Source organism: Terrapene carolina, unplaced genomic scaffold (genome assembly GCF_002925995.2).
Source record: "Terrapene carolina triunguis isolate 2854851 unplaced genomic scaffold, T_m_triunguis-2.0 Scaffold95, whole genome shotgun sequence".
Taxonomy (NCBI): domain Eukaryota; kingdom Metazoa; phylum Chordata; order Testudines; family Emydidae; genus Terrapene; species Terrapene triunguis.
The window spans coordinates 42589077-42616895 of record NW_020664446.1 but is presented as its reverse complement, the minus strand read 5'-3'; the positions used below and the strand labels follow the sequence as shown (position 1 = coordinate 42616895).

Here is a 27819-nt window from a genome sequence, read left to right as displayed (position 1 = left end):
GTCTGAACATGGATGGTGAAAGCAAGTGAATAAATGAGAGATTATGGAATAAATTCCCGCCAACTCCGGGAAACCTTATTCTGTCATTTTTCACTACTAGGTTTTTTGCACTTTTCCCCAAATCGTCTTGTGCTTGCCACTGTTGGAGACAGGATACTGGCCTAGACAGCCACTGGTCTGAGCAGTATGGCAACTCCTAAGCTCCTTCAAGAGAACTGATTCACCCAAACAGGGTAGTAAGAGCCTCACTTTCTGCCCACCATCAACCCTGCTCCAGGCTCATTATATTTGACTCATCGGCTTCAGAGAAACTGATTTAAAATGTTTCCCCATCACTCCACCTTCCTTGCCAAAGGCTCTATTTTCTTTCTCAAAGCAAACAGCCAGTGCTAGCAACCTCTCTTAAGGGGAGACTTTGTCAATCACCAACACCTCTTTTATTATATACTTATATATAGTTAGAGTTACTGGCTCACTGCGCAAAATAGCGTCTAGAATGTCAGTGACGGAGAGCTAGGCAGAAACTTATTAGTGGTGATATTTCCTGGGATCCTGGCATCACACTTGCTATTAGTTCTAATTCAGCGGCTCCCTCTACAAAAGCTTATTGTCCCCTAATGGGAAATCTACAAAGCGAGTTTGACTTCTTTATTAAAAACCAACAAGCAAAGGATGAAAAAAAAATTACCTCCCTCCACACTCTCAGTCACTCTCTTGTTCTGTCTTTTTTTGCTTTAAGTGCCATTGTGAGCCACTTCATCATCATCATCATTTTTTTTTTCAGTTGAGAGAAAATCCCTTTGGTTGAAAGTGGAGAAAGTGACAGCTACTTAAAAATCATCAATGTACAAAATCAGCCAGAAGGAGATGACCTTTTCAAGTGTGGTCTTTCGACAGATGTGATTACACTGTCCATAGAACAGCCAGGGGAGGAAGTATTTAGCCACTACTAAATTCCCTTATTTCTCCCTCTTATTCCCCCCCATAATATTATAAAAAGAATTGTGGGGGAGGGAGAAGAGGGAAGAAGAAATCACTCAACTGTTATAGCAATGAGTTCCTCCATCTTCTGGTCCGTGCATTGATGCCACTTACAAGCAAGATCAGATCAGATCACAATAAGACTGAAGGGTTATCAAGTAAACAGACTCCATTGCTGATACCTTCCTTGAGACTTTGTCAAATCACAATATGTTGCAAATCGACAATCTGATCTAATCCTGCAGAGCAACATTTATAAGCTAATTCCCCCATCAGCACACACATACCATCTCTGATAAGAACATCTGTATCAGGATGCAGAAGGCAAAGGAAAGCATCTGGTACAATGCAGCAACCCAAACCTTATCCAGCCAAGACAGCTAGCATTTGAAAAATAAACAACTGACTGTGACTGATTCAGTGACTGATAATTTCAGACACTGGAAGTGCTAATGTACATTTGATATTCATGTCAGACTCTGTGCCATTTGGTTTCAGGCACCTTTAGCTCTTTAAAAATGAGGAAAATGGGGGAAGAAAAAGGAAAAGAGCCTCTATTAATCCTTTTGAACTTTGCAAAGATGGAAATGAATGAAGACACTCTCCTGTCAGGGATCTGGTCTCTTCACCCCATTCTGATCCCCATGTTCCACTGCTTTGCAAGCAACTCAGTGGAGGAATCTCCCAAGGCTTCTTGTCAGGTTAGTTGGCATAAGAAGGAGAAAAGGAAGACATCACTCTTACCAGTCAGCTCCTGGGGTATTACCAATACCAATTCCATATTAGGTGAATCCATCTATACTACACTCTGCTGAACTTATACCTTCTGTTTCTGTGTAACACCAAGTGCCCACAGCATGAGTAGTTAAGAAAGTTACAGTAAGATCCAGGATGCTGAGCTGATAACACCTTGGGGAGACCTAGCAGTTTCCATGAAGAAGAGTCAGATTCCCAAAGCAATCACCATCAGGTGCTGAATACACATTACCTATAAAGACTACACCAGGAATCTAGTGGGCTGAGAAGAGACTCTGAGCAGGAACTATGGTCTAACCCTGAGTGATCACAGACTCTTTCTGTAGACTTGGGCAAGTTTACTTAAACTTTTAGTTTCTCTTTTTGTAAAATATACATAATAATTCGTGTTGTTCAGCTATTTGAAGACAGAAAGCACTTTATAACTGCTAAGTATTATCCTTGCACTCCTAACCACCACCCCTATCGTGCTCCTCACCCTGCTGTAAGCTCAAGCCCTTTACAATTAGATTTGCATGCCTGGGTTTCAATGGCTTTCACGCAGTGAAAGGAGAGGAGAACAGGTGAATGGGGTCCTGATGATTGACTTCTGTTTGACTGTTTCCATGAGACCTCAGAGAGCAGCTAGGTCTCTCCACTGCATCACCCTCTGTTGCTCAGACACAGCAAACGTTAGAGACAGACTGAGTTTATTTAGCCACCAGATTTCAACTCTCTCCTCAAAACTACTATAATGTATTGGGCAGTATCTTATAGGCCCGTAAGGCTTGGGTTTGCAAAGCATCTAAGGGAGTTAGGCGCTCTACCTTTCAATGAACTGGGTTCCTAACTCCCTTTGGCACTTTGAAAATCCAGCCCTACATTACTAATTTTATTTTTGTAAAGGAACTCTCAGCAAGAATTTTTTCACTCTGCTTGTGGCTTACACCAAAATCAGTTTATGAGCTGTTTCCGCTAGCTCTGCAAGAGAAGATTATGAAAAAAAGTTATTCCTTAGATGTGCATGTACCTGCTAACATCACTGATGATGCTGGTGCTCATACAAGGCTACTTCTCAATTAGAAACACAAGGGGTGGGGTAAAGTGGGTTTTATTTAAAAAAAAACAACCCACATTTGAGAGGGAAAGGAACGCTATTTCTTTAGGTTGCTTTTAAGAGGGAATTTCAAATAATGGAGAGAAGAGTGTATGTGCGTGCATATATATTTACATGTTTGTACATATAAATACAACACATGTACTGTATCATATGCACACGATATATTACGTATATACCCACAGGTGCTGGGTGATCTCGCTCTATGATATAAAGGCAACATCTGGTATTTACAACAGGAAACTGCAAGACAGAACCCTGGAGCATTACTCTGGTTCTGCCACTTACGTAGTCTGTGGGCTTTGGCAGGTCACTTAACTTCTCTGTGTATTATTTTACATATCCAAAGCATGAGCAGAATGGTACCTATCTACCTCACAGGGCTTGTAAAGCCCTTTAAGATCCTTGGATGAAAGGTGCTATGTAAATACAAAGCAGTATTTACTCCTGGGGGAATTCTGTGGCACTGCGCATGTGCAGAATTTATGTCCACCGAAGATTTCTTTGCTTCCCTGCAGAAAAATGACTTTCTGATGGGGAAGCAAAGGGAAGACACAAGAGTGGTCATGTGACCCTTCCCAGCAGGATTTTTCATGTGCCCAGGGCAGCTGGCAGAGAGGTAAATCACTGTGGGGCAGGAGATGGGACTGGGGAAGACTCAGCTGGTGGCTCCTACCCTGCACCAGGCTCAGCTGCTAGTCCCAGCTGGCCTGGGGAGGATGGGACTTCCTCTTCCCCTGCACAGCATCCAGAGCCAGGTCAGACCCACCCCCAGTTTTCTCCACTGGCTGTAGGAAGCTCTGCAAACTCTCCCACCCGGCATGCTTCCTGCACCCATCGCGCCTCAGCTGCAAGGGGAGCGATCACTGTACAGGGAGCGGCTCCCCTATCTGCCCAACCCCTGTGCATCCAGACCCCCTCATGCTCAGACATTCCTGCCGAGCCTCACTCTCCTTGCACCCAGAACTCTCCCTGACAAACCCCACTCACTCTGCACCTGGATCCCCACCCTACCGAGCCCCAAGCAGCTGAAACTGGATCCCCACCCTACTGAGCTCCACTCCCCCAGCATCTGGCTCCCCCACTGAGTCCCCCAAATCAAGACCTCCCTGCCAAGTTCTATTCCCCACATACCCAGACACCTCCCCCGCTGAGCCCCAGCCACCTTCACCTGGACCCCCCTGCAGAATCCCATTACCATTGCACCCAGAACCTCCCAAAAAGCTCCTGTGCATCCAGATCCACCCTGCACACAGATCCCCCACTGAGCTGCCTGACCCAGATTGCCCCACACAGAACCCTCTCAACCACACTTGGATCTCCCCACATTAAGCCTCTCCACACTTGTATCCTGCCTTGCTGAGCCTGCCAGCCCACACCTGATGCACCTGGCACGGAGGGACAGGGCCCTGGGGTGTTTCTGGGGCAGGCCATGTCCTAGTTCTGTGTCAGGGTTGGATGCAGCCTCATCACTGAGTCTGTGTCCTGGGGGGAGCTGCACAGTGATCTCCCACCTCTGTGCAGCCAGTGGCCTGTGCTCCCTAATGCCATGCTGGAGCCTCCACATTTATTTGACAAATAAAATTTGCAGAATTTTTGCAGAATTTTAAAATACTGTGCGCAGAATTTTTATTTTTTTGGTGCAGAATGCCCTCAGGAGTAAGTATTCTTACTAAAGTAGAAAAATGGCTGGGGCACTGACATCAAGCATGTGGACATACTCATCTGGCAGTGCCCATGCTACTAGCCATTAGTATGCCATGATGAGAATTTCCTGCTTGGGGTAGGACTTTGTGGGGAGGGGAAGAGTGCAATGGTAGGCACAGCTGGTACTTACAAACACCTCTACGGTGATGGGAACAGTGCTGTTAAGTGATGGGACACCAGCATCCTTGGCCATCACAGTCAGATAAATAACTCCATTGGAGACTTGCTCATAATCCAGAGGACGAGTCACACTTATCACTGAAATGGCATAAAGCATTGTAGTAAATGCAGCTGGTACTAGCCCACTTAACAGCTAACATATACACCCAAGCACACGCACATACGCACGCACGCATCAAACAGCAGCAGCAGAAGTCGGTCTGGTACAACTCCTGGAGCAACGCATTTAGATCTCGTCTATGCTAGGAAAATCTGTGAGTTTTTATTCCTCACTGATATAACTGCACTTGTGCTACCACTGGCAACAGCTGGTCACAGTGCTTACAATGCCAGAGCCCACCTTGGCTAGCATTGGTGCAGTTGCTCCAGTGCAGATAACCACAAATGTTTCCAGGGTCGATGCACCCTTAGTAATCCACAGAAGCATTTACTCTGAGTCAGCCTCAGCCACTCAATGGAGGTATAGCCAGCCACTCTTCAGAGCGAGCACCAGCTCCCACCCCTACCAGTAAAGCAATTGCATTTCTTCGCAGAATTGCCCTGATTAAGGCCAAGATTTTCAAAAGTAACAAATGTTGGGGGGAGGTCTCAATTTTGAACTCCAAAATTGAGACGCCTTAAAGGGGCCTGATTTGCACCTTTTGGGGGAGGCAGGGACCCAAACTCTCCTGAAAATCAGCTCCCAGTAAAGTGGCCCGAGTTGGGAACCCAACACCTGAAGCACTCAAAAGTGACTATCACTAGTCACTTTTGAAAATCTTGGTTGATTCCTCTCCTGATACCAGGAGTCAGAAGAACAGCACCAAATGGCACGTCCACACACCACCTTCTGTATGCAGCCAATGCTGCGGGCTCTAGCCCATGCCCAAGCAGAAGGGTAATGTATATAACCAAGCCACCACTCCCACGTGAGTGCCACTCTGCCCCTTGCCCCTCCCCCTCGTGGCGCACCCTACCAGTGCCCCATCAGTGCTCACCTCCATACCCTTCAGAGACACTAATGTCAAACGAACTTCGGAAGGCTGAAGCTTGCACGATGCTGTAAGTGATCTGGTTATTCGGAGAGGAATCTTCATCAGCTGCCTAGGTTGAAGCAGAAAAAAGCCCCAGTGTTATCATATAAACACAGACACTGTCTCTGAGAAATGCTGCAACCTAATACGCAGAGAAAAGAAGGCAAACAATTTTGGGGAAAAGATGGGAGGAGAAGGGGCTGGGGGAAATGAACAGTGTAGAAGGGAGGCAGTAGTGGTAAGGGAATGGATATCTGTAAATGGATGTTCCTAAGGTTTATGTCAGCCTTTGCCCTAGTCTAAATATGGTCATAACTAATTCTAGATGGTGAGTGTGGGGGTCTGTCACAGATCTGTCTGTGGCAGGGTGCCCCCTTTAGGCTACGTGGAAAGTACATGCACATGTCCAATTACTCCATCCTCACCCACACAGCGGGTGCTATGGGGTCTTTTCAGCACGCCAGTGCTCACCTTCAGGCTGGGGCCTCTCGTTCCCTCTCTGTGTCCCCAGTGATACCACCAAACAGCCCGTAGTCAGCAAATGGGGTTAAACAAAAGAAAGGCAAAGAAAAACCTGCAGGTAGCTCCCTCTAGGAGAGGGGCATCTCTTACTTCAGAGGGGCCTGGGAGTATCAGTGTCCACTTCAGAGTTCTCTGGGATCCAGTGCAAGCCTCAATTCTTTCCCCCTTCAACTCAGGGGTTCTGTACTCTCCTCCTGCAAGGGCAGGGCTCTGCAGCTGTCAGTGCTCTCTCTCCAGGCCTGCCTGGTCTGAGTGGAGTTCCCTCTTTTTAACTCTTCCGCCAGTCCTGGCACGATTTGCAGGTGTGGTGAGGCGGGGCCCCTCCAGCCCAAAGCAACTTCTTAACCCCTTATACTGCATCACAGGGTCCCTTACATTTGTAACAAGCAGAAAGGCTTGGTTTCCACTTGCTGTTTTCTTCTGGACTACCCTTTTATCTTCATGTTTATGCCAAATAACCTTTCCTCCTCTCACTTATGTGTGCCTTGGATAAGGTGTCCTCCTTCCTTCTGGACTGCTTGCCAGAGTTTGTGAGGACAAGACAGAAATGATAGACACCACCTTGCTCTGTGAACTGGTGAGCAGCAAGAGCTGACAGAGTTTTGAAATCATCATCTCTCTTCACATCCCACCTCAGAGAGAAGAGTCACTGTGTCTTAAACTCCTCCTCTCCATTCCCTCACACCTATAAAGAATAGACACTTAGATCTAAAATATCTAAGAGATGACCACAATACTCTTACAGTACTCACACAGCCTGAGTTTACTGAAGACAGATACCAGCTTGAAGAAAACTGCAAAAGGCCTAGTTTATTCTTGTCATGCTCAAGGAGACAAGTGGGTTCCATCGTCTCTTTTTTTAAACAGAAAAAGCTTACAATTCGATCAGCAACAAACTGCTCAACTCCCACAGGTAAATGCAGATTTCATCAGGAAGGGATCTGATGATAATGAAGATGAGTTTGCATTCTGGAGAAAGCTTTGTTAGTGGGTATGGTACACTCCAGGGGTAGCTCTGGCGATGATATACAGCTGGGATGGGAAATCCTTGCGACTCTCCTCCTCTTTGCTAAGCATGGCTTGTCTACATTTGTGGAGTTTGTCCACCCGTGTACAGCTTGTCATGCCAATGATGAATTTTGAAGTTGAATAAGCTTGTCTCAAATTTCAAACCTATCAAAATGGAAATTCCACTGCCTTCAGTAATTCTACATTTCCCTTTAACAGTACGTTCCTGTCCTTCTATAGCCCTGCATTTCACAGGAACTCCGGAGCGATGATTATACAGACACTCATAATGGAAACTCAGCTCTCCCAACCTCACACACTTTCTTCTCTTTACTTAGCTGAATTCATTAGCATCTTTCCAATCCTGTCACAAAATCCAGAGCGCCTTCAGGGAAGTCCCAATCACTCAGTGTAATAAAGTCTGATACAGTAAATCCTGCACACATCCAAGGAAGCCAGGGTAGGAGGAGGGGAGGAAAGGGACATGGGGAAAGTCTAGGCAGCTAGAGAAGCAGAGTCAGTTGCATTTCACAATAAGGAGCAATTAAAGCATGCAAAGGAGCAGATGGTCTGCAATTCCTTCTCCTCCTTCCCCCCCGCCATATTCCTGACCAGTAATACTCCTGTTTAATTGCATCCATAAAGGGTTTAATTATAGTGGGTAGCTCTCTCCGTGGGGCTTCACCACCAGGGCTTCAGACTGCTTTCAAACGGGAGGGATGACAGAGAGCAATGATGAGTAAAAGAGAAATGAAAAGAGTGAAGAGGAAAAAAAGACTTAAAATGCACTTCCTGCTGTTTCTCTCCTCTTCCTGGTCCATCTGAGACTTACCCTAGCTGGAGAAATCCTGGATCACAGGTCCCCTTAATAATATTGACCATTGTGTATCTGGAGAAAGGGAAGTATAGTAGAAAGTGAATCGGTGCTTCCATTTCTTACCCTGAGACGGACCACCTGAGTGACCGAAGGCTCATTTTCCCGGAGAGCCCCCAAATAGGATTCTTTCTGGAAGGTGGGGACATTATCGTTGATATCCAGAACGTTAATCCTCACTCGCCCTGTAGTCTCTTCCCCACCCCCGTCCCTGGCAATCACAGTCAGTGTGTAGCGCTGCGTCGTTTCAAAGTCTAACCGGGCGATCAGTGTGATCACGCCTGTGTCTTTATCCAGGGAGAACCTGCCAAGCAAAAAGAGAGGGGGAGCAGAGGAGTTACCAAATCAAACCCTTATTTCAGGCAGACAGGAAACAGCAGCCCGAAACAACACCGTAAGAAAGAGGCATAGAGGGAAATTGGAAAAGGTTTGATGCTGTGCGTATCATCTCATAGGTTCCTCCTGACCGTAACATTTCACAGTACTATAGCCTCTTCCAATTGAAGAGCTCATCATACTTTTCAGATACTGATGCACCCTCAGTCTCTGGGTGGTAGGTGTTATTTACCCCATTTTACAGACACAGCAAATGAGGCACCAGGCAAGTTAAAGCCAAACTCCTGAAGAAACTGAGGCACGAAGAGGTCAAAGACAAAATTTTCAAACTCTGGCATCCAAATCCACATTTAAACACTTAAATAAGCAACCTGATTTTCAAAGGGGCTGAGCAGCTGCAGCTCCCATTGAAGTCAATGGAATCACACCCGGGATGAATTTTACCCCTTTTACACCTTAATGTCAATACCATATTCCTTCCATTGTAGCAAAGGACTCCCAATCACTCACCCACGGCAGAAGTGAGTCCCATGTGTAGCTCTAATACTATCATATAAGTTGTTATTAAGTGTATGTGTTGGCCTCAAGTTACATATTTGTGCAGCTAGGTCCTGATTTAGCAAAGCAATTTAAGTGTGTTTCTCTTTAAGCACAGGCTTTAGTCCTGTTGATTTAGCAAGCCTGTACGGAGCCCAACAACTTGTGGCTGAACAAGAGCCTATCTTTTAAAAAACACCCAGCCCAGATTTAAAGATTCAAAGTGATGGACAATCCACCACATCCTTTGGTAACTTGTTCCAAAAGTTAACTATCCTCACTGTTAAAATTTGCACTTTATTTCCCGTTTGAATATGTCGAGCCATGGATGATGTTACACGTTTCTCTGATATACTAAACCTCAGCCTAGTACCAGAAAATTTCTCTCTGTGCAGGTACTTATAGACGGCTTGAGTCTTCTCTTTGATAAACTAAATAGACTGAGTTCTGTAAATCTCTCATCTTAAGCTGTGCCTGACAAACCTCAAACCATTCTTGTAGCTTTTTTCTGAACCCTCTCCAATTTTCCACTATCCTTTTTCCAAGTATGGACACCAAAACCAGATACAGATCTGGACTGATATGAACTGGCAGAGGTGGCTTGAAGTGTATCCGCACTTAGTATAGGGCTGATCCCATTGGAGTCAATGGAAGTTTTGCTATTCACCTCAATAGGAGTAGGATTAAGCCCTCTGGTATGATCCAGCCCTGTCTGTCCCTCAATTTATGAGCACCAACATCACACGAGAAATTTAAACAGAAAACAAGCCATGTAAAAACTGGAATAGGCCTTCTATTAGGGTCAATTCGCCCTCCCTGCGACAGTTTATAGTAGCCTCTCTTTCAAGAAAGACTTCACAGATTAAAGTTACCAACATTCCAATTTTGTAAATTCATGGCAAGACTGAAAGGGGATTTTAAGGAACTGAAACTATCTGAGAGGTTTTGTCGCACTTACCTGTCAGGATCATCACTGAAAAAATAGCTGACTTTCCCATAAGTGCCCACATCATTGTCAGTTGCCTAAAAAGTTTAAGTACAAAAGGAATATTAATAACAAAGATGTTTATGGGAATTTCAACTTAAAAAGTAAATTCTGATTAGGAAAACATTAAAAAAATCTATAGGAATCTTAATTCAACCTCTCCTTCATATAGCTGCTGCATTGGCCAGATGGTTCCTTTGACATCCTTCTAGGTTACCTATATGCTCCCTGTTCTCTAGGATATCTTGCAGAAAGGGTGCAGGTACGGGGTTGTTACACTCCCCTCAGGACTTCCTCTGAGGGGATAACTATTTAACTCTGCTTTTCTGATCCTCCACCCTGCCATGGCTACCTATAGCAGGAGCTGCACCCAAAATCCGTTCCAAGTGGATATACAAATCCAGTGCTGCTTTCTGCCCCTTCTCCTTACAAGTGAATTAATAGGCTAACACCAGTGCAGATTTTGTTAGCTGACATTTTTCACCTGATAAATCTGGGACTCAGATGTTTTTGCTTTCCTGAAATGTATTCTGTGTATGTCCCTGATTCATAGTCTGCCCTAGATAACAACACTCCATCAAATCCTCTTTACACCACGTCCACAAAACTTTAGCAGTAGGAAACTTTTCATATACTCTAACTTACATACCAAGAGCAGCTGGCACAGTAAATAGTACACACAAAAATATATCTGTGAACAATGGGGCATAGTAAAAGACATAGAAAATTGAAAAGAAAATTAATACAATGATTATGAAAGAAAAGCTGCTTGAATTGTCCATGATACAATCCTGCAGAAAAAAAGCATTACAAAAATCCACACAATAATGAGGGGGAGTTACACTAACATAGGGTGGGGGTGGGGAATGATTCCAGAGAAAATTGCAAAGCCTGATTTGCCAAGAAAAGGAAATAAGACATAGAAGTGTGGCATTTACAGAAGGGAGTCACAGTCCATATAACTGGGGTCAAGCAATCCTCAATTAAAAGTAGGTAAAAGGGCATTCCCACATATTGGGTACTTTACTGTCCTCATTTCTCATGTTCAATGGCAACACCCAGCGACGCCAGTCTCAATCATGTGAAGATGCAGAAGTACCGAAAATGAGATTGAGGCACATTTTTACTATTTACTTAGCGTTGACAATGTGCTTGTGGCTGTACAAAACACAGACATGAAGACAGATCCTGCCCCAAAGCTCTTACAGTCCAAAATACAGATACTCTAGGCAACCCAGAGAAGAGAACAATTTAAAGCCTTGATTTTTATGCCAACTCACTTTACGTGGCCTTACAAGGACAAAAGTAGAGGGAAAATACCAACAGGCATGTACCACAGCAGATTTCATCATTTTGTATAATCTCATTTACATTTTCTATTCCCTGTTCAAATAACTCTGGTGTTTAAAAGTGACCTAAGCGCTAGGTCAAGCACATGAAAACTGGCTTTCACTCATCCTGGATCTTTACAACAGATCTGGCACTCAATGTCTTTTGGGACAAGTCCATTGTCACATTGTTTTATTTTTCCTTGATAGCAAGTGGAGTAACTGCGGTTTATCATTCAATACAAATACCTAGTAGAATGTGCTGCCGTATGAAGGAAAGACGCAAAACCTATTCATACATCTGAAATATGAAATCATATCCTGCTTTCCCACTCAGGGGCTCTTCTGATTCCTGCTGGAGGACAGAGAAAGCTCCCATAGTTGTAACCTCCATGCTCACCATCCACACTCCCTTAACAACCAACATCTCTCTCCACGACTGAGGAGGATTAGACAGTCAATTTTCTCCCTTAAACTTCTGGACGAGTCACCACTGGTCAATGCTAGATACTCACCCCAGCCCACAATTGCCATGGTGTTGGTTTTTTTTAAATTAGAGGAGCCAAAATACCAATTCTCAGACAAGTAGGAACCAATTCTGAAAAGTATTTTCCTGGAAAAGAAGGGTTGCTCCAGTGGTTAGGGCCTGGGACTCTAGACACCCTACACACAGGAGTTCTGTGGCAGAGCAAGGAACTGTGAGACTTTGGGCAAAACACTTAGTCTCTCACTGCCTCAGTTCCCCTTCTCTGAAACGACACTATTAGCACTCCCCTACCTCACCGGAGTGTTGTGAGAATGAATACATCAAAAGCACCGAGATACCATGATTATGGGAGCCAAATAAGTATCTAAGATGCACAGATAGAATCCTAACTGGATACTTAAGGTTCCCTTTTTGTAGTAGCAACAGACATGTAATAAGAAACCTTTGCAAAAATTGTCCTACTTCAATACCCCCATGATCACTTTTTCTGCACCCTTATGTTTCTGAATTATCCAAACAACAGTAGACACCATTCACTGTCAATATTTCACCATAACAATAAAATGCAGACTCTGAAAGGGACAGCTTCATGGTCTAAAGGTCAGGTTGGAAAACTCAATCTCGTTACAACAAAAGATTCAAATCATAGTAGGGTCAACTCGGCTTTTTACCCTTCCAAGGTAGCTAAAGTGAGTGACATGCACTTCTCTGTGTATGGGGTCCTTCAAACGAAACCTTAACAATAAAAAAATAAATAAAAAGGGTCTCATCTCCTCACCCTGGATATTAAGGATCCCAAAGTACTTTTAGTAACAGCAGGGATATGCCCTGTTGCTCTTATTCCGAAGTCTCCCCTTTTCAACTGATGTGCCGAGTGCCCCAGAGGGATGTGCACTGCAATCATGCTCACGCATATATGGTAGCTCATAAATGCATAAGAAGATATATGGGGACAAAATGTAAAATGTCACTGTCAAGTGCCTGCACCAACTACCCCAAAAACATTGTTTTTAATTATCTGGGAGTGCTGACACATTCTTTGAGAGAGAGAGAGAGAGAGAGAGAGAGAGAGGGACAGCATGGCTGTATGAGACACACACCTGGTCACACACATGAATGTTGTACAACCTCTTTTAGCACCACACAATGTTCTAAAAGGAAAATTATGCAATGTTGCAAACACCTCTTTGTTTAGAAAGGTAAATTTTCTTTATGTAAGAAGCAGTTTGTTTAGGACAGAAGGGGAAAGAGGGGCTGAGCGCCGTTACTGTGCTTTTAGCTCCTAGCAGAATCTGAGGCCTTTCCCCATCAGCAGCCCATCCATGTAAATCGTTTGGAGCTGTGACAGGTTTCGCAGGCTGGCCATGGCAAAATCATAACAACCTTCCCAGCAAAATGTGTAAAGCTCAAAGTGTCACTCTGGGTGAGCAAGGCAAGATTTGTGGATGTTTTAAAGTCTTTTCTCTAATGAATATATAAAATATGTATGAATGGCAGCAAAGGAAAAGGACCAGAAAATTTTATTTTAAAATGAGGAAAGTGGAATAAAAATCCCAAACTATCTTTTTTTTTTTAATGTCTTTTCTAAATTGATCCCTTGTCTGGGTTTCTTTGGTTCCAGTGGAACAGGGAAAGGCAGGGGCAGAAACACATTTCATTTCATAATGCCATCAAAGGGCTGTATTTTAGGGCTGGGGTGGAATAGAACACTCTCCTGCAACCTTCATGATTTATATGCCCTTGATTATCCTTGATAGAACAGTTGTCCAAGAGTATCACAGGGGGAGGAAACCCCTTTAAAGGTGCTTAGCTTGCCTAACAGTTATGGGAGTGGGGAAAAAGAAGGGGGTATGAACAGAGAGGGCATCACAGGCACAGAGAGAGAGAGAGAGAAGGAAGAGGAGGAGAAAGTGTGAAAACTAACTGGAGAGAAATCATATATTTCTCAAATGTCTTCCCAACTCAGGCAGTGAATTCTTAATGCCTAATGCTAGTTGAATGACACTCCAGCAGTGCACACCTTTAACACCTGCTGGTACATTTAGCTGAACAGCCTTCTGTCTACTAATGCTGTAATGTTTGATTTATTTATTCTGTACATTACAATTTCATTAAGCAAACCACCCCCTGCCTTTAATTACAGCCAAGTAGCCAGGGAGAATCCCACCAGGAGACCAGTGATTCTGAAAGGGTCTCTCTCTATCAATCCAGGCTGAGATCACTGAGGAGGCCTCTTACTACACACAGAGCCTGCCTCTAGAGAAAAGCGGGAATCTTTCAGTTGCACACAGCAAATACTGCATGGGGAACTGGATGTCCTGGGGAACTGTGCAGTCCTGGCTGCTTTGTTTGCAGTTGGTTCTGCAGGATGTAGCATTTACACTGAAGCTGTGATGGCAAACTCCTCTGAAGTGGGTTCTTCATTGCATTAAGTTCCACTTTGAGGCAAGGGAACCAGATCCCTACATGTAGCAGGGGACAGTGTTGCAGTCATTCTCCCCTTCCTTAGTCCAAACACATGTCTCACTTCATTTTCCCCTCACAGTGGGGAGTAGCTGACACAAAACATTTATTTCTCTTACAAGCACAGCTCCCGCCACAATAAGCAAGGAGAGGTTTCTTACCAAACTACCGGCATATTTTCCCTCCTATGAATGAAAGTTCTAGAGGAGGAGTATGAAGCAACAAAAGGGAAAACTTTGCAGAAAATGTCTCTGGTTTTGTTCTAATGCACAGCACCCTTCTTGAAGATCACATCACAGTGCTGCATCCATATCCCTAATCATTCTGCATTAAGGAGGCACCATGAATGCAGAGGATCAGAGCTTTGTCAGACGGGAAGGAGGACAAACACAAGTAATTGCTGCTTGACTCTGTTCCTTCTTTCCCTTTTCTTCGTTCAACCTCCCATTCCTCTACAGTATTCAGCAGAACTGCTGTTTGGTCTGGCCAGGACTTCCCTGTAAGAAACCCACATACCTATCAATTTGCAACAGCTCAGCTCCCCCCAGCAAGTCTTCCAGGTGTTTATCCTCCCCTGCCAGCTGGAAGCTGAGAGGTTGCAATTTCCTGCTGGGGTAATCGTCCCGCATGGTCTTTCAGCATCAGGCTTCAGTTTTTCTTGGTTCAGAACTTGGCTTTGAGAAAGGGTTCTCTGAACTCGTGGACCAAATGCATTCCACCCCATTAGGGAGAAGGCTAATGAGCAGTCACACAAGCAGCAGATTCCTCATTTTTGATCCAACCTCATCTTTGCACAGAGAACTCTCAGGCTGCCCTGAGTTAATGTGGCCAGTACATCTATCCACAGGTGTCCAGATGGCCCTTCAGCCAAATGGTTCTCAGAGCCCCAACTGTTCACTGAGAAGGAATGGATTTCTGGCTACACCTTTACACAGCACATCAGTGCCCACTTTAGCAGGCTGTTCACAAATGAAACAGCACAAGGTGACAAATGCTGCACATTCCAGGTTCCCTTTATATACTGTTAGTACTATTGTTTTAATTAAGATCCCTTCAGTTCTAACTTCGGTTCTTGTTTCTCCTGTCTCTTGCTCTGTTCAGATTAATTTCCTGTCAGTCTCTCTAACAAATCCACCATGATTGCTAGCTATATTACACAAATGTGGCATTGGGAATGAACAGAACCCTGGACCTTCTGCTCCAAAAACACAGGCTTCTGTACCTTGAGGGACAAGAGAATCTACATGAATTATTATGTTGCTTTCAGTCAGAGTTTATTTAGGCCAAGCTTGTAAATGCCAGGCACACTTGAGACATTGCTGTTACAAAGTGTCTAATAAATAAATATTTTCAAAACATAAAATAAGTTAAAAATAAAAGCCAAATTCATGTCTGTGGTATCAATTCATGCCACTGAAATCAATGGAGTTTCACCAGCATACCATGTGGCCCAGTGGATCTGTTTTTGCTAAACTGGATTAAATGGGAAGGTGATCCAGCCATATTTGTTGTGGGCCCACGGATGGTGAATTCAGGATGAATCAAAGCAGACCTCAGAAATCTGCATGTTGTACAGTTACTGAAAACATCCTGTGCTATGGTGACTCTGTAACCACACAGCAGCCATCCAACTCAAAAAGAGATAATCTTTTATGTTAGGCTCTCAAGATGCCCGTTATCACAGGCACAGTCCCCAGTTTTGATAAACACTTGTGACAGACCCAGAGCAGTGGGGTACAGGAGTCTGGTAGAGGGCAAATATACTGGTCACTGGATGAGTAGTTTTCTGTTCCCTGAGTGACCAGAGCAGGGGCTGCACTAGAGTAATCAGGAACCTGCTAGAACCAGTTAAGGCAGGCAGGCTAATTAGGACACCTGGAGTCAATTAAGAAGAAGCTGCTAGAATCAATTAAGGCAGGCTAATCAGGGCACCTCAGCTTTAAAAAGGAGCTCACTTCAGTTTGTGGTGTGAGTGTGAGGAGCTGGGAGCAAGAGGTGTGAGGAGCTGAGCGTGAGAGGGTGTGCTGGTGGAGGACTGAGGAGCACAAGTGTTATCAGACACCAGGAGGAAGGTGCTGTGGTGAGAATAAGGAAGGTGTTCGGAGGAGGCCATGGGGAAGTAGCCCAGGGAGTTGTAGCTGTCATGCAGCTGTTACAGGAGGCACTATAGACAGCTGCAGTCCACAGGGCCCTGGGCTGGAACCCGGAGTAGAGGGCGGGCCCGGGTTCCCCCCAAACCTCCCAATTGACCTGGACTGTGGGTTCTTCCAGAGGGGAAGGTCTCTGGGCTGTTCCCCAACCCACATGGTGAATGTCTGAGGCACGAAAATCCGCCAATAAGCGCAGGACCCACCAAGATAGAAGAGGAACTTTGTCACACTGGTGTCAGGAGTGGGCTCTTGGGGTGCACAGCGCGGTGGAAGAAGGAGGGTGATTAAAAAAAACAAAAAACAAAACAAAAAAAAAGGGAGAGGGTTTATTTTTTTCACCACAATGGATGACGTAGTGCAGGCACTGATACAAGCTACGGCGGCCCAGCAGGAGGCTACCCGTGTCCAGGCAGCTGCCCAACAGGAGGCAGTACGGCTGCAGCAAGAGACTAATCGCCTCCTGATGGACCAGGCTGCTCAAGACCGAGCTTTGTGTCCCCAGGAGCAGCAGGCAGAGACCACAGCAGCCATGAGCCAAGCAGCAGGGGACACTATGCAGATGATTGCATGCAGCAGCTGTGGTATGTACATGGTCCTCGCTGGGGAGCCTGAACAAAGGTATGTGTGCATGAAATGCCGCCTAATAGACCTGCTAGAGGAAAAGATTAGAGGGCTCCAGATGCAAGTAGATACTATGGTAGAGTTCAGAAAGGGATTCGAGCAGCTAATGGAGCAGAGGCAGGGTGTGGCAGAAGGGGAATGCTCAGGGGTACAGGTGGAAGCACAGGCTATGGTCTGTGAGCGGGGAAGGGCAGGGGCAGAGCAAGATCAGTGGAAGCATGTGACTGTGAGGAGCAGGCCAAGGAAAAGGAGGGCTAGTGAGGGGGGAATAGAACTCAGGAACAGGTTTGAGTGTTTGGATAACGAGGAAGAGAGGCAGCAGGTGGTAACTGATGGTGGGAGGCAGAGGAAGAAGAGAAGAGCGGCTAGTCCGATAGAGAGAGGGCAGGAGTTGATGGAGACAGCACCTATACCGGGCCCCAGTAGGATAGAGGATGGCACTAGGGGGACTATAAGGGAAAATAGAGAGACACAAGAGGTACGACTACAGGGGACAGGGGATAGATTTGTACAGAGTACTGTCACCAGGCAAAGGCAGGTTTATGTGATTGGAGACTCCTTGCTGAGGAGGTTGGACAGGCCTGTGACCAGAGCGGACCCTGAAAACAGAAGGGTGTGCTGTCTGCCGGGCGCTAAGATAAGGGATGTGGACCTGCGGTTGAAAAGGATCCTAAAAGGAGCAGGTAAGAACCCTTTAATCTCCTTCACGTAGGAACGAATGACACGGCTAGGTTCTCGCTAGAGAGAATAAAGGGAGATTATGCCAGGCTGGGAAAGACGCTTAAGGAAGTGGAGGCTCAGATTATCTTTAGTGGGATTCTGCCTGTTCCAAGAGAAGGACAGCAAAGGGCCGACAGAATTATGAGGATAAATAGCTGGCTAAGGGAGTGGTGTTATAAGGAGGGCTTTGGGATGTATGGCCACTGGGAGGCTTTCGGGGACAGACAGCTGTTCTCACGGGATGGACTTCATCTGAGTAGGGAAGGGAATAGACTTCTGGGAGGGAGGCTGGCTCATCTCATCAAAAGGGCTTTAAACTAGGAACTTGGGGGAGACGGTTGGGAGATGTTCAGGTAATCTCCACGCCAGATTCCAACACAGAAAAGGAGTGTGAGGAGATAAGCACAGACATAGATAGGGGTAGGGAATTGGACATAAGAAAAAGGGGGCAGATGGACAGCATGGGGTCCGTTCCAAATTGCATAACTAATGGGAGAAAGGATAGACAGCATACGGTAAGATGTTTATACACCAATGCGAGAAGCCTAGGTAACAAAATGGAGGAATTGGAGCTCCTGGTCCAAGAAATGAAACCTGATATCGTGGGAATAACCGAAACGTGGTGGAACGGTAATCATGACTGGAGTACAGGTATGGAAGGGTATGTGCTGTTTAGGAATGACCGGAAAAAAGGTAAAGGTGGGGGAGTGGCATTATATGTCAATAATGAGATAAAATGTAAAGAAATAATAAGTGATGGGATGGATAAGACAGAGTCTGTATGGGCAATAATTACACTGCATAAAAGAACTACTAGAGCCTCCCCTGAGATAGTGCTTGGGGTATGCTATAGACCGCCGGGATCTAGCCTGGAGGCGGACAAAGAACTACTTAATGTTTTTAGGGAAGTAAAAACTGATAAGAACTGTGTCATCATGGGGGATTTTAACTTCCCAGATATAGATTGGGTAACAAATGCTAGTAACAATAATAGGGCTCAGATGTTCTTAGACGTACTAGCAGATGAATTCCTTCATCAAGTAGTAAGTGAACCAACGAGGGGGGATGCCATTTTAGATTTAGTGCTGGTGAGTAGTGAGGACCTCGTTGAAGAAATGGTTGTAGGGGACAACCTTGGCTCGAGTGACCATGAGCTAATTCGGTTTAAACTTAATGGAAGGATTAACAGAAATGATACTGTAACTAAGGTTTACAATTTCAAAAAGGCCAACTTTAATAAATTAAGGCAACTACTTAGGGAAGTGGATTGGGCTAACATACTTAGGGATCTAAAGGCAGATGACGCCTGGGATTATTTCAAACAGAAGTTGCATGAGATGTCTGAGGCCTGTATCCCAAGAAAGGGAAAACGATTAGTGGGCAGGACATTTAGACCTAGCTGGATGAGCGGGAGTCTCAAAGGGGCGATTAAGAAAAAACAGAAAGCGTACAGAGAATGGAAGAAGGGAGGGATCAGCAAGGAAACCTACCTTAGTGAGTTTAGAGCATGTAGGGATGCGGTGAGAAAGGCCAAAAGCCGTGTAGAGTTGGACCTTGCGAGGGGAATTAAATCCAATAGTAAGAGGTTTTATAGCCATATAAATAAGAAGAAAACAAAGAAAGAGGAAGTGGGACCGCTGAAGAATGTGGATGGAGTGGAAATTAACAGTAATCAAGGCATGGCACAATATCTAAATGAATATTTTGCTTCGGTCTTTAATAAGGCTAATGAGGGGTTTAGGAATAGAGGGAGTAGGACAGAGGGGAATAGAGGAGGGGGGATAGACATTACAGTATCAGAGGTGGAAGCCAAACTTGACCAGCTAAACGGGACTAAATCGGGCGGACCGGATGATCTTCATCCTAGAATACTGAAGGAACTGGCGCGAGAAATTGCGAGCCCCTTGGCGACAATTTTTAATGAATCTGTAAACTCGGGGGTGGTACCGTTGGACTGGAGAATAGCTAATGTGGTTCCTATTTTCAAGAAGGGGAAAAAAAGTGACCCGGGTAACTACAGGCCTGTTAGTTTAACTTCTGTAGTATGTAAGGTCTTGGAAAAAATTTTGAAGGAGAAAGTAGTTAAGGGCCTTGAGGTGAATGGCAATTGGGACAAATTACAACATGGGTTTACGAAAGGCAGGTCGTGCCAAACCAACCTGATCTCCTTCTTTGAGAAAGTAACAGACCTTCTAGATAAAGGAAATGCGGTGGATCTAATATACCTCGATTTTAGTAAAGCATTTGATACGGTTCCGCATGAGGAATTATTGGTTAAATTGGATAAGATGGGGATCGATGGGAAAATCCAGAGGTGGATAAGGAACTGGTTAAAGGGGAGACTGCAGAGGGTAGTACTGAAAGGTGAACTGTCAGATTGGAGGGAGGTCACCAGTGGGGTTCCTCAAGGTTCGGTTCTGGGTCCGATTTTATTTAATCTATTCGTTACTGACCTCGGAACCAAATGTAGGAGTGGGCTGATAAAGTTTGCGGATGACACAAAGTTGGGAGGCATTGCCAACTCGGAGAAGGATCGGGATATTCTGCAGGGAGACTTGGATGACCTTGTAAATTGGAGTATTAGTAATAGGATGAGATTTAATAGTGAGAAGTGTAAGGTGATGCATTTAGGGATGACTAATAAGAATTTCAGTTATAAGCTAGGGACGCATAGGTTAGAAGTGACTGAGGAGGAGAAGGACCTCGGAGTCCTGGTTGATCGCAGGATGACTATGAGTCGGCAATGCGACGTGGCTGCGAAAAAAGCTAATGCGATCTTGGGATGCATAAGGCGAGGTATTTCTAGTAGGGACAGGGAGGTGCTGCTTCCATTATACAAGGCGCTGGTGAGACCTCACTTGGAGTACTGTGTGCAGTTCTGGTCTCCTATGTTTAAAAGGGATGAACTGAAACTGGAACGGGTACAGAGAAGGGCAACTAGGATGATCCGAGGAATGGAAAACCTTTCCTATGAAAGGAGACTCGAGGAGCTTGGTTTGTTTAGCCTAACCAAAAGAAGGCTGAGGGGGGATATGATTGCTCTCTTCAAATATATCAAAGGGATAAATACCAGGGAGGGGGAGGAATTATTTCAGCTCAGTGCTAATGTGGACACGAGAACGAATGGATATAAACTGGCCGTGGGGAAATTTAGGCTTGAAATTAGACGAAGGTTTCTAACCGTCAGAGGGGTGAAATTTTGGAACAGCCTTCCGAGGGAAACGGTGGGGGCGAAAGACCTCTCTGGCTTCAAGATTAGGCTAGATAAGTTTATGGAGGGAATGGTTTGATGGGATTACGTGATTCTAATCAATTAGGCAATAACGGCCATCGCTGGTAAAATGAGGGTCTGGCTAGAGATTCTTGCCTGTATGCTCGGGGTTCTGCTGATCGCCATATTTGGGGTCGGGAAGGAATTTTCCTCCAGGGTGGATTGGCAGTGGCCCTGGAGGTTTTTCGCCTTCCTCCGCAGCATAGGGCAGGGGTCGCAAGCTGGAAGATTCTCTGCGACTTGAAGTCTTAGATCACGATCTGGAGACTTCAACAGCAGAGCTAAGGGAAAGTGGGGGGGTCAGCTTTTGTGGCCTGCATCATGCGGGGGGTCAGACTAGATGACCATATTGGTCCCTTCTGACCTTAAAGTCTATGAGTCTATGAGTCTATGTTGCGGGAACTGGTAAACCAGGTAAAATCCCTTACAGAGCTGAATCGCGGCCATGATGGGACGCGGCTCATACGGGCCAGCCATTGGCTGCAGAAAATGACATGGGAGGATGATGTAGAGACACACCTTCTGGCCTTTGAGAGGACAGCCCTACGGGAGGCCTGGCCTCGAGATCAGTGGTCTGGCATCCTTGCCCCATTCCTGTGTGGGGAGGCCCAGAAGACCTATCATGATCTACCTGAAGAGGCTGCGGCAGACTACCCACAGCTGAAAGCAGAGATCCTGGCCAGATCTGGGGTAACAACAGCAGTGCAGGCCCAGCAGTATCACGGTTGGAGGTACCAGGAAGACAAAACCCCGCGGTCCCAATTGTACGACCTCATCCATCTCGCACGAAAGTGGTTGCAAACAGAGTCCCGGAGTCCGGAAGAGATACTAGTGGTTCTGGTCATTGACCGATACACGAGGGGACTACCACCAGACCTTCGTGCCTGGGTAAGCCAGAACGAACCCTCTACCTATGACGAGGTTATCGTCCTGGTAGAGAGGCGAAGGACAGCGAGGGAGCTGACCCGACCAGTTAAGGAAGAGGCACATCGGATTAAACTAGCAGCACCAAGCCCTAAAGTTCGGGTGACTGGGCCACCACGAGGGCCCAGGTGGAAAAAGAGAGAGGCTGAAGGCCCATCAGAGGCCACAAAGAGTCGGAGCACTGAGGAAGAAGAGGATCATGATGTTAGACTGCCCAAACCAAGAGACCGGGGAACACCTAGGGCTCCATACAGATGTTATGCCTGCGGGGAGTGGGGACACATAGCTGCACAGTGTCCCAATGCTGAGGAGCCTGTGCAGTGTAACCTGGGGAACTGGACAGATCCATGCTCCCTAATCCACCTTGTGGGGGTCTCACTAACCCCACATATGTATACCAGACCAGTGAAACTAAATGGGGTAGGGACCACGGCACTGGTTGATTCGGGGAGTGCTATCACGCTTATCTCAGGGAAGCTCGTGAAGCGTAGTCAACTGCTGCAGGCTAAACGTACGGGGATAACATGTGTCCATGGGACAGTTAGTTACTACCCCACCATCCCAGTAAAAATCGAGATCCAAGGGAACACTACTGAGGTAGCAGCAGATGTAGTCCCTAAACTCCCATACCCGGTGCTCATAGGGAGGGACTTCCCAGGGTTTGGAAACTTACTCCCAGTAGGGGGATTGGAGAAAGATGGGGACCCTAAAATTGGTGAGGCATCCACAGCAGACTATCAACCCCCAATCTTCTCTGAAATATCCCCAGATTTGTTCTCCACTCCCAGACAGGGTAGAAAGACGAAAAGGGAAAGAAGGGCAGCTAAGGCCTTGGGAACCCGAATTCTGACCCAAAGCCAGAGGGTCGCTCTTGTAGGTAGGCGGACCCACGCAGCTGAAAAGGAGGCCACGCAGGAGGGAGAAGCACCTGAGTCTGACCCCCACCCTAATGCTTCTGAACCAGTAGAGGCAACAGAGACTGGGCCCCTAGATCTTGGGCAGATTAGCCCCGGGAGAGGAAATTTTGGACGGGACCAGGCAGAAGACCCAAGGTACGACAACATTAGGAAGGAGGTGACTGAAATAGATGGGGTCCCCGTGGAAGGGAAAACCCAGGGACCAGGACCCTACTTCATAATGAAGAAGGATCTCTTATACCGGGTTGCACCAGTACAGGGGCAGAAGGTACAGCAGATCCTAGTATCTCAAAAACACCAGAACGCTGTATTAAGTCTTGCTCATAGTCATCTTTTTGGGGGGCATTTGGGGGTAGAGAAGACCCTGGCATGAGTCCTACAATGGTTCTTCTGGCCCGGAGTACATGAAGAAGTGCGGAGATACTGTGCCTCCTGCCCGGAGTGTCAGCTGCACAGTCCCCGTCCCCACTTGAGGGCACCTTTAGTACCCCTTCCCATCATAGAGGTCACCTTCGAGCGAATAGCCATGGACCTAGTGGGACCCCTGGAGAAGACGGCTCGGGGCCACCAATATATACTTGTTGTTTTGGACTATGCTACTCGCTACCCAGAAGCCGTCCCCCTGCGGAACACGGCCTCTAAAACTATAGCCAAAGAGCTGGTGGGGATCTTTGCCCGAGTGGGGCTACCGAAGGAGATATTAACCGACCAAGGAACCCCATTTATGTCGAAGCTAATGAAGGACCTCTGTACGCTGCTCCATATACATACCCTGAGAACTTCGGTCTACCATCCGCAGACTGATGGGTTGGTAGAAAGGTTTAACTGAACCCTCAAGGCTATGATAAGGAAGGTGGTAAATCGGGACGGGAAGGATTGGGACACCCTACTACCCTACCTTATGTTTGCTATCCGGGAGGTACCTCAGGACTCAACTGGGTTTTCCCCCTTCGAGTTATTATACGGGCGTCACCCCCGTGGCATACTAGATATCGCCAAAGAGATCTGGGAAGAGGAACCCAATGAGGGGAGAAATATAATAGAGCATATAATGCAGATGCGAGACCGGATAGCCCGGGTTACCCCTATTGTACGGGAACATTTGGAGAAGGCACAGGAGGCCCAGCGAACCCATTACAATCGCCAGGCAAAAGTGCGACAGTCCCAACCAGGGGATCGGGTTATGGTGTTGGTACCCACGGCAGAAAGCAAGCTTCTGGCCAATGGCAGGGGCCCTATGAGGTGGTTGAACCCGTGGGGGAAGTAACCTACAAGGTGCAGCAGCCAGGACGCAGAAAACAAGAACAGATGTATCACGTTAACCTTCTGAAACCCTGGCATGCACAAGAGGTTTACAGAGGCCAAATATCTTGGCTACATTGTGGGAAAAGGTCTGGTAAAACCACAAGTGAACAAGTTAGAGGCCATCCAAAATTGGCCCCGACCAAGTCGCAAGAAACCAGTCCGGGCGTTCCTAGGTGTGGTGGGGTATTACCGACGATTTATCCCCCACTTTGCCACAAGGGCAAGCCCCCTGACAGACCTAGTGAAAGCCCGTGGACCTGATCTGGTGAGATGGTCTGACGCAGCAGAGGAAGCATTCACAGACCTATGGACTGCCCTCCGCAATTACCCCGTACTGATAGCCCCTGATTTCACCAAGGAGTTTATCCTGCAGACGGATGCATCGGAAGTAGGGTTGGGGGCCGTTCTATCACAGATGGTCGGGGAGGAGGAACACCCAATTCTATACCTCAGTCGGAAACTCCTTCCAAGGGAACAAAAATATGCAGTGGTAGAGAGAGAATGCCTCCCTGTAAAATGGGCCATGGAAACATTGCGCTACTACCTGCTCGGGCGCAGATTTATCCTCGTGATCGACCATGCCCCTCTTCAGTGGATGCAGCGGAACAAGGAGAAGAACACAAGGGCGACCAGATGGTTCTTATCCCTCCAACCTTTCCAGTTCCGTGTGCAACACAGAGCAGGGAGCCGTCATGGCAACGCTGATGGCTTGTCACGTGTGCACTGTCTGGCGTCCCAAGCTGCCCACCCCTTGGCGTTGAGCAGGGGGGAGGGATATGTGACAGACCCAGACCAGTGGGGTACAGGAGTCTGGTAGAGGGCAAATATACTGGTCACTGGATGAGTAGTTTTCTGTTCCCTGAGTGACCAGAGCAGGGGCTGCACTAGAGTAATCAGGAACCTGCTAGAACCAGTTAAGGCAGGCAGGCTAATTAGGACACCTGGAGTCAATTAAGAAGAAGCTGCTAGAATTAATTAAGGCAGGCTAATCAGGGCACCTGGGCTTTAAAAAGGAGCTCACTTCAGTTTGTGGTGCAAGTGTGAGGAGCTGGGAGCAAGAGGCGCAAGGAGCTGAGAGTGAGAGGGTGTGCTGCTGGAGGACTGAGGCGCACAAGCGTTATCAGACATCAGGAGGAAGGTCCTGTGGTGAGAATAAGGAAGGTGTTTGGAGGAGGCCATGTATTACACTGAAATTTTTTAAGAGTGGTCACTGCTCAAAGATAAATCTGCACAAAAATTAGTTACCCTTTATTTAAAAACAAAAAGAGTGAAAAATTACCCTTTACTCATTCTTAACAAAACAATGCCTCTGCTCCCCAGCACATACAAATCTTGCTGCTAAGTTTTTTTTATTTTGTTTTGAAGAGCTCTACAGCTGAAATGACGGGAGTAGAAAGATTAAATTTGGGAAATAAAAGTCAGTGCTAAGCATGAATGCCTTGGGCTAGGTCTACACTACCCACCTGAATCGGCGTGTAGAAATCGACCTCTCGGGGATCGAATTATCGCGTCTCGTCGGGACGCGACAATCGATCCCCGAATCGACGCTCTTACTCCACCAGCGGAGGTGGGAGTAAGCGCCGTCGACGGGAAGCCGTGGAGGTCGATTTTGCCACCGTCCTTACAGCGGGGTAAGTCGGCTCTGATACGTCGAATTCAGCTACGCTATTCGCGTAGCTGAATTTGCGTATCTTAAATCGACCCCCCCGTAGTGAAGACCTGCCCTTGGAGTGTTTCTGGTGACAACAGGGTTTAAATTCACCACATTAGGATCCAATGAAAACTCACACTTTGCACATATGAAGCACAATTAGAATGGGATTTTGTCACTCAACTTGTCCTGTGAACCAACCTAGGCTGCAGTGTGTGTGTGTGTGTGTGTGGGGGGGGGGGCGAGGGGGTTAATTTAGCTGCATAATGAAAAGGGACCTTTTAAACACAGTTATATTAGGTACCAAAATGCTTTTAAGGGTGGGATTTTCTAAAGCACCTAATAAGATGTGTGTTCCTGTTAGTTTCAGGTGCTTTAGAAAAATCACACTCTTAAAAACATTTTGGTACCAAACATTTTTTGTTAGTAATAAAACAGCTTGATGCAACTGAATCTTTGCACTATGACATCTCTAGGACAGATATTATCATTGCTATATCATCTGGTATGGGTATATTTTACTGTGAAAAGATCAGACCATTATTATTAAAAAGTCACCATATACACATAGGTACTACTTGTCATTTTCAACAGACATTACACCAAAACCTAGGATCTGAACACTCGTCGACCTTACAGGGTCTGAAAACCTGATCCACTCTAGTTTTCCATGTGCACATCAATAAGCCAGATTTTTACCATGCCTATCCAGGAAAAGGATTTTCCCTATGTATGCCATGCCAAGGATTTTCAAAGGATATTCACTGTGGGTGCCCATCTTCTTCAAATACTTTTGCTCTCCATTTGCAATGCTTGGTGTGTTCCCCTCATCCTGCCATGATCTTTAGATGTATTATATTCATTAATGTCTTGCTTTGTGGGAGACTCTTATCAGATGAGCGAGAGTCATCTTGGCAGCTGTTTAGGTGAGAAAATTACAGAACCAAGCTGAACAGCCCTGACATCCAGCTTGCCAATCAAGTGATACTGAGGTCTGATATGAGGGGGCATGAACTTTTAGATATTAATTTACAAGGTTTCTATATTTACAATTTGCTATGATAAAATCTTTAAAAAAAAAAATAAAGTATAGACAATTTCTTCCCCACAGAGCTTCCCCTCAGGAATTAGGATAATGGAACATTCCATAAACTCTTAAAAACAATGAAGGAGGAGGGTATTTTTTGCCTGTCAGAGCCCAGTGTTTAACCAGCCAGCACTTTGTTTCCTAAACCCCAAGTGCAGCGTAAAAGGACAGTAACAGTCAGATAAGAAGGCTTTTCAGAATGCTTGGATTGGCCGGTGATGAGGTAATGATTTATAACAGGCTTGACAATGCTACTGAGGGCTGGCATTCCCAGCAAAACTAATTCCCTCATTTGGCCCTTTATAATTGCATTTGTAAGTGCTTATTTCAGTGATAGACAATGCTGGGGAAGTGTAATTTTCTTCTGCTGACAAAAAACCAACTAGGGGAAAAAAGAAGGTTAAAAGAAGGTTAGTGTAGTACAAGGTGAGCTGCTCCATGGGGCCACGGCATGTTGAATGTGAACTTTGGCAGTCCCTAGAGGGATCAAAACCACGTTCTGTACAGAGCTTAATTCTGTGATTTCCCAGCATGTAAAACAAAACTACTAACATATCGCACAGAAAGAGTCGTTGGCAATTTTCATGGCTGATTTTCTTCCTTCTGAAAAAAACCCCCCTCCTGCTCCAGCATCTTCCACACCCTTGAGTGGCAGAAATGCAAGGCCAGATAGTAGCTCTGACCCACCCAGCCCGCTGGCTCAGAAACAGCTTATGATACATGTGCTAGCTACCCTGGGACAGTGCTAGTATGTGTTATTGCCATGCTAAAATACCAGCAAGCTGCTGAGGTAATCGACACTTGGCACTTTCAGTTGTAATTGTTTCTAATGGAAACAATGAGCCCAATTCTCTTTTCCCTTAAACGAGTTTTCCAGAGTAACTTCAGTGGCATTACTTC

General features: G+C 46.0%; 1 protein-coding gene across 1 annotated transcript in view; it reads right to left on the bottom strand.

Moving 5' to 3' along the window:
* Positions 1-27819, bottom strand: part of CDH23 (cadherin related 23) — a 495748-nt gene that overhangs the window by 180408 nt on the left and 287521 nt on the right. Inside the window, exons 12-15 of the mRNA XM_029911383.1 lie at positions 9969-10033; positions 8204-8441; positions 5698-5803; positions 4671-4798 (exon numbers count right to left, since the gene is read on the bottom strand). Coding sequence (XP_029767243.1) covers positions 4671-4798; positions 5698-5803; positions 8204-8441; positions 9969-10033 — 537 coding nt within the window. The remainder of the gene's footprint in view (positions 1-4670; positions 4799-5697; positions 5804-8203; positions 8442-9968; positions 10034-27819) is intronic.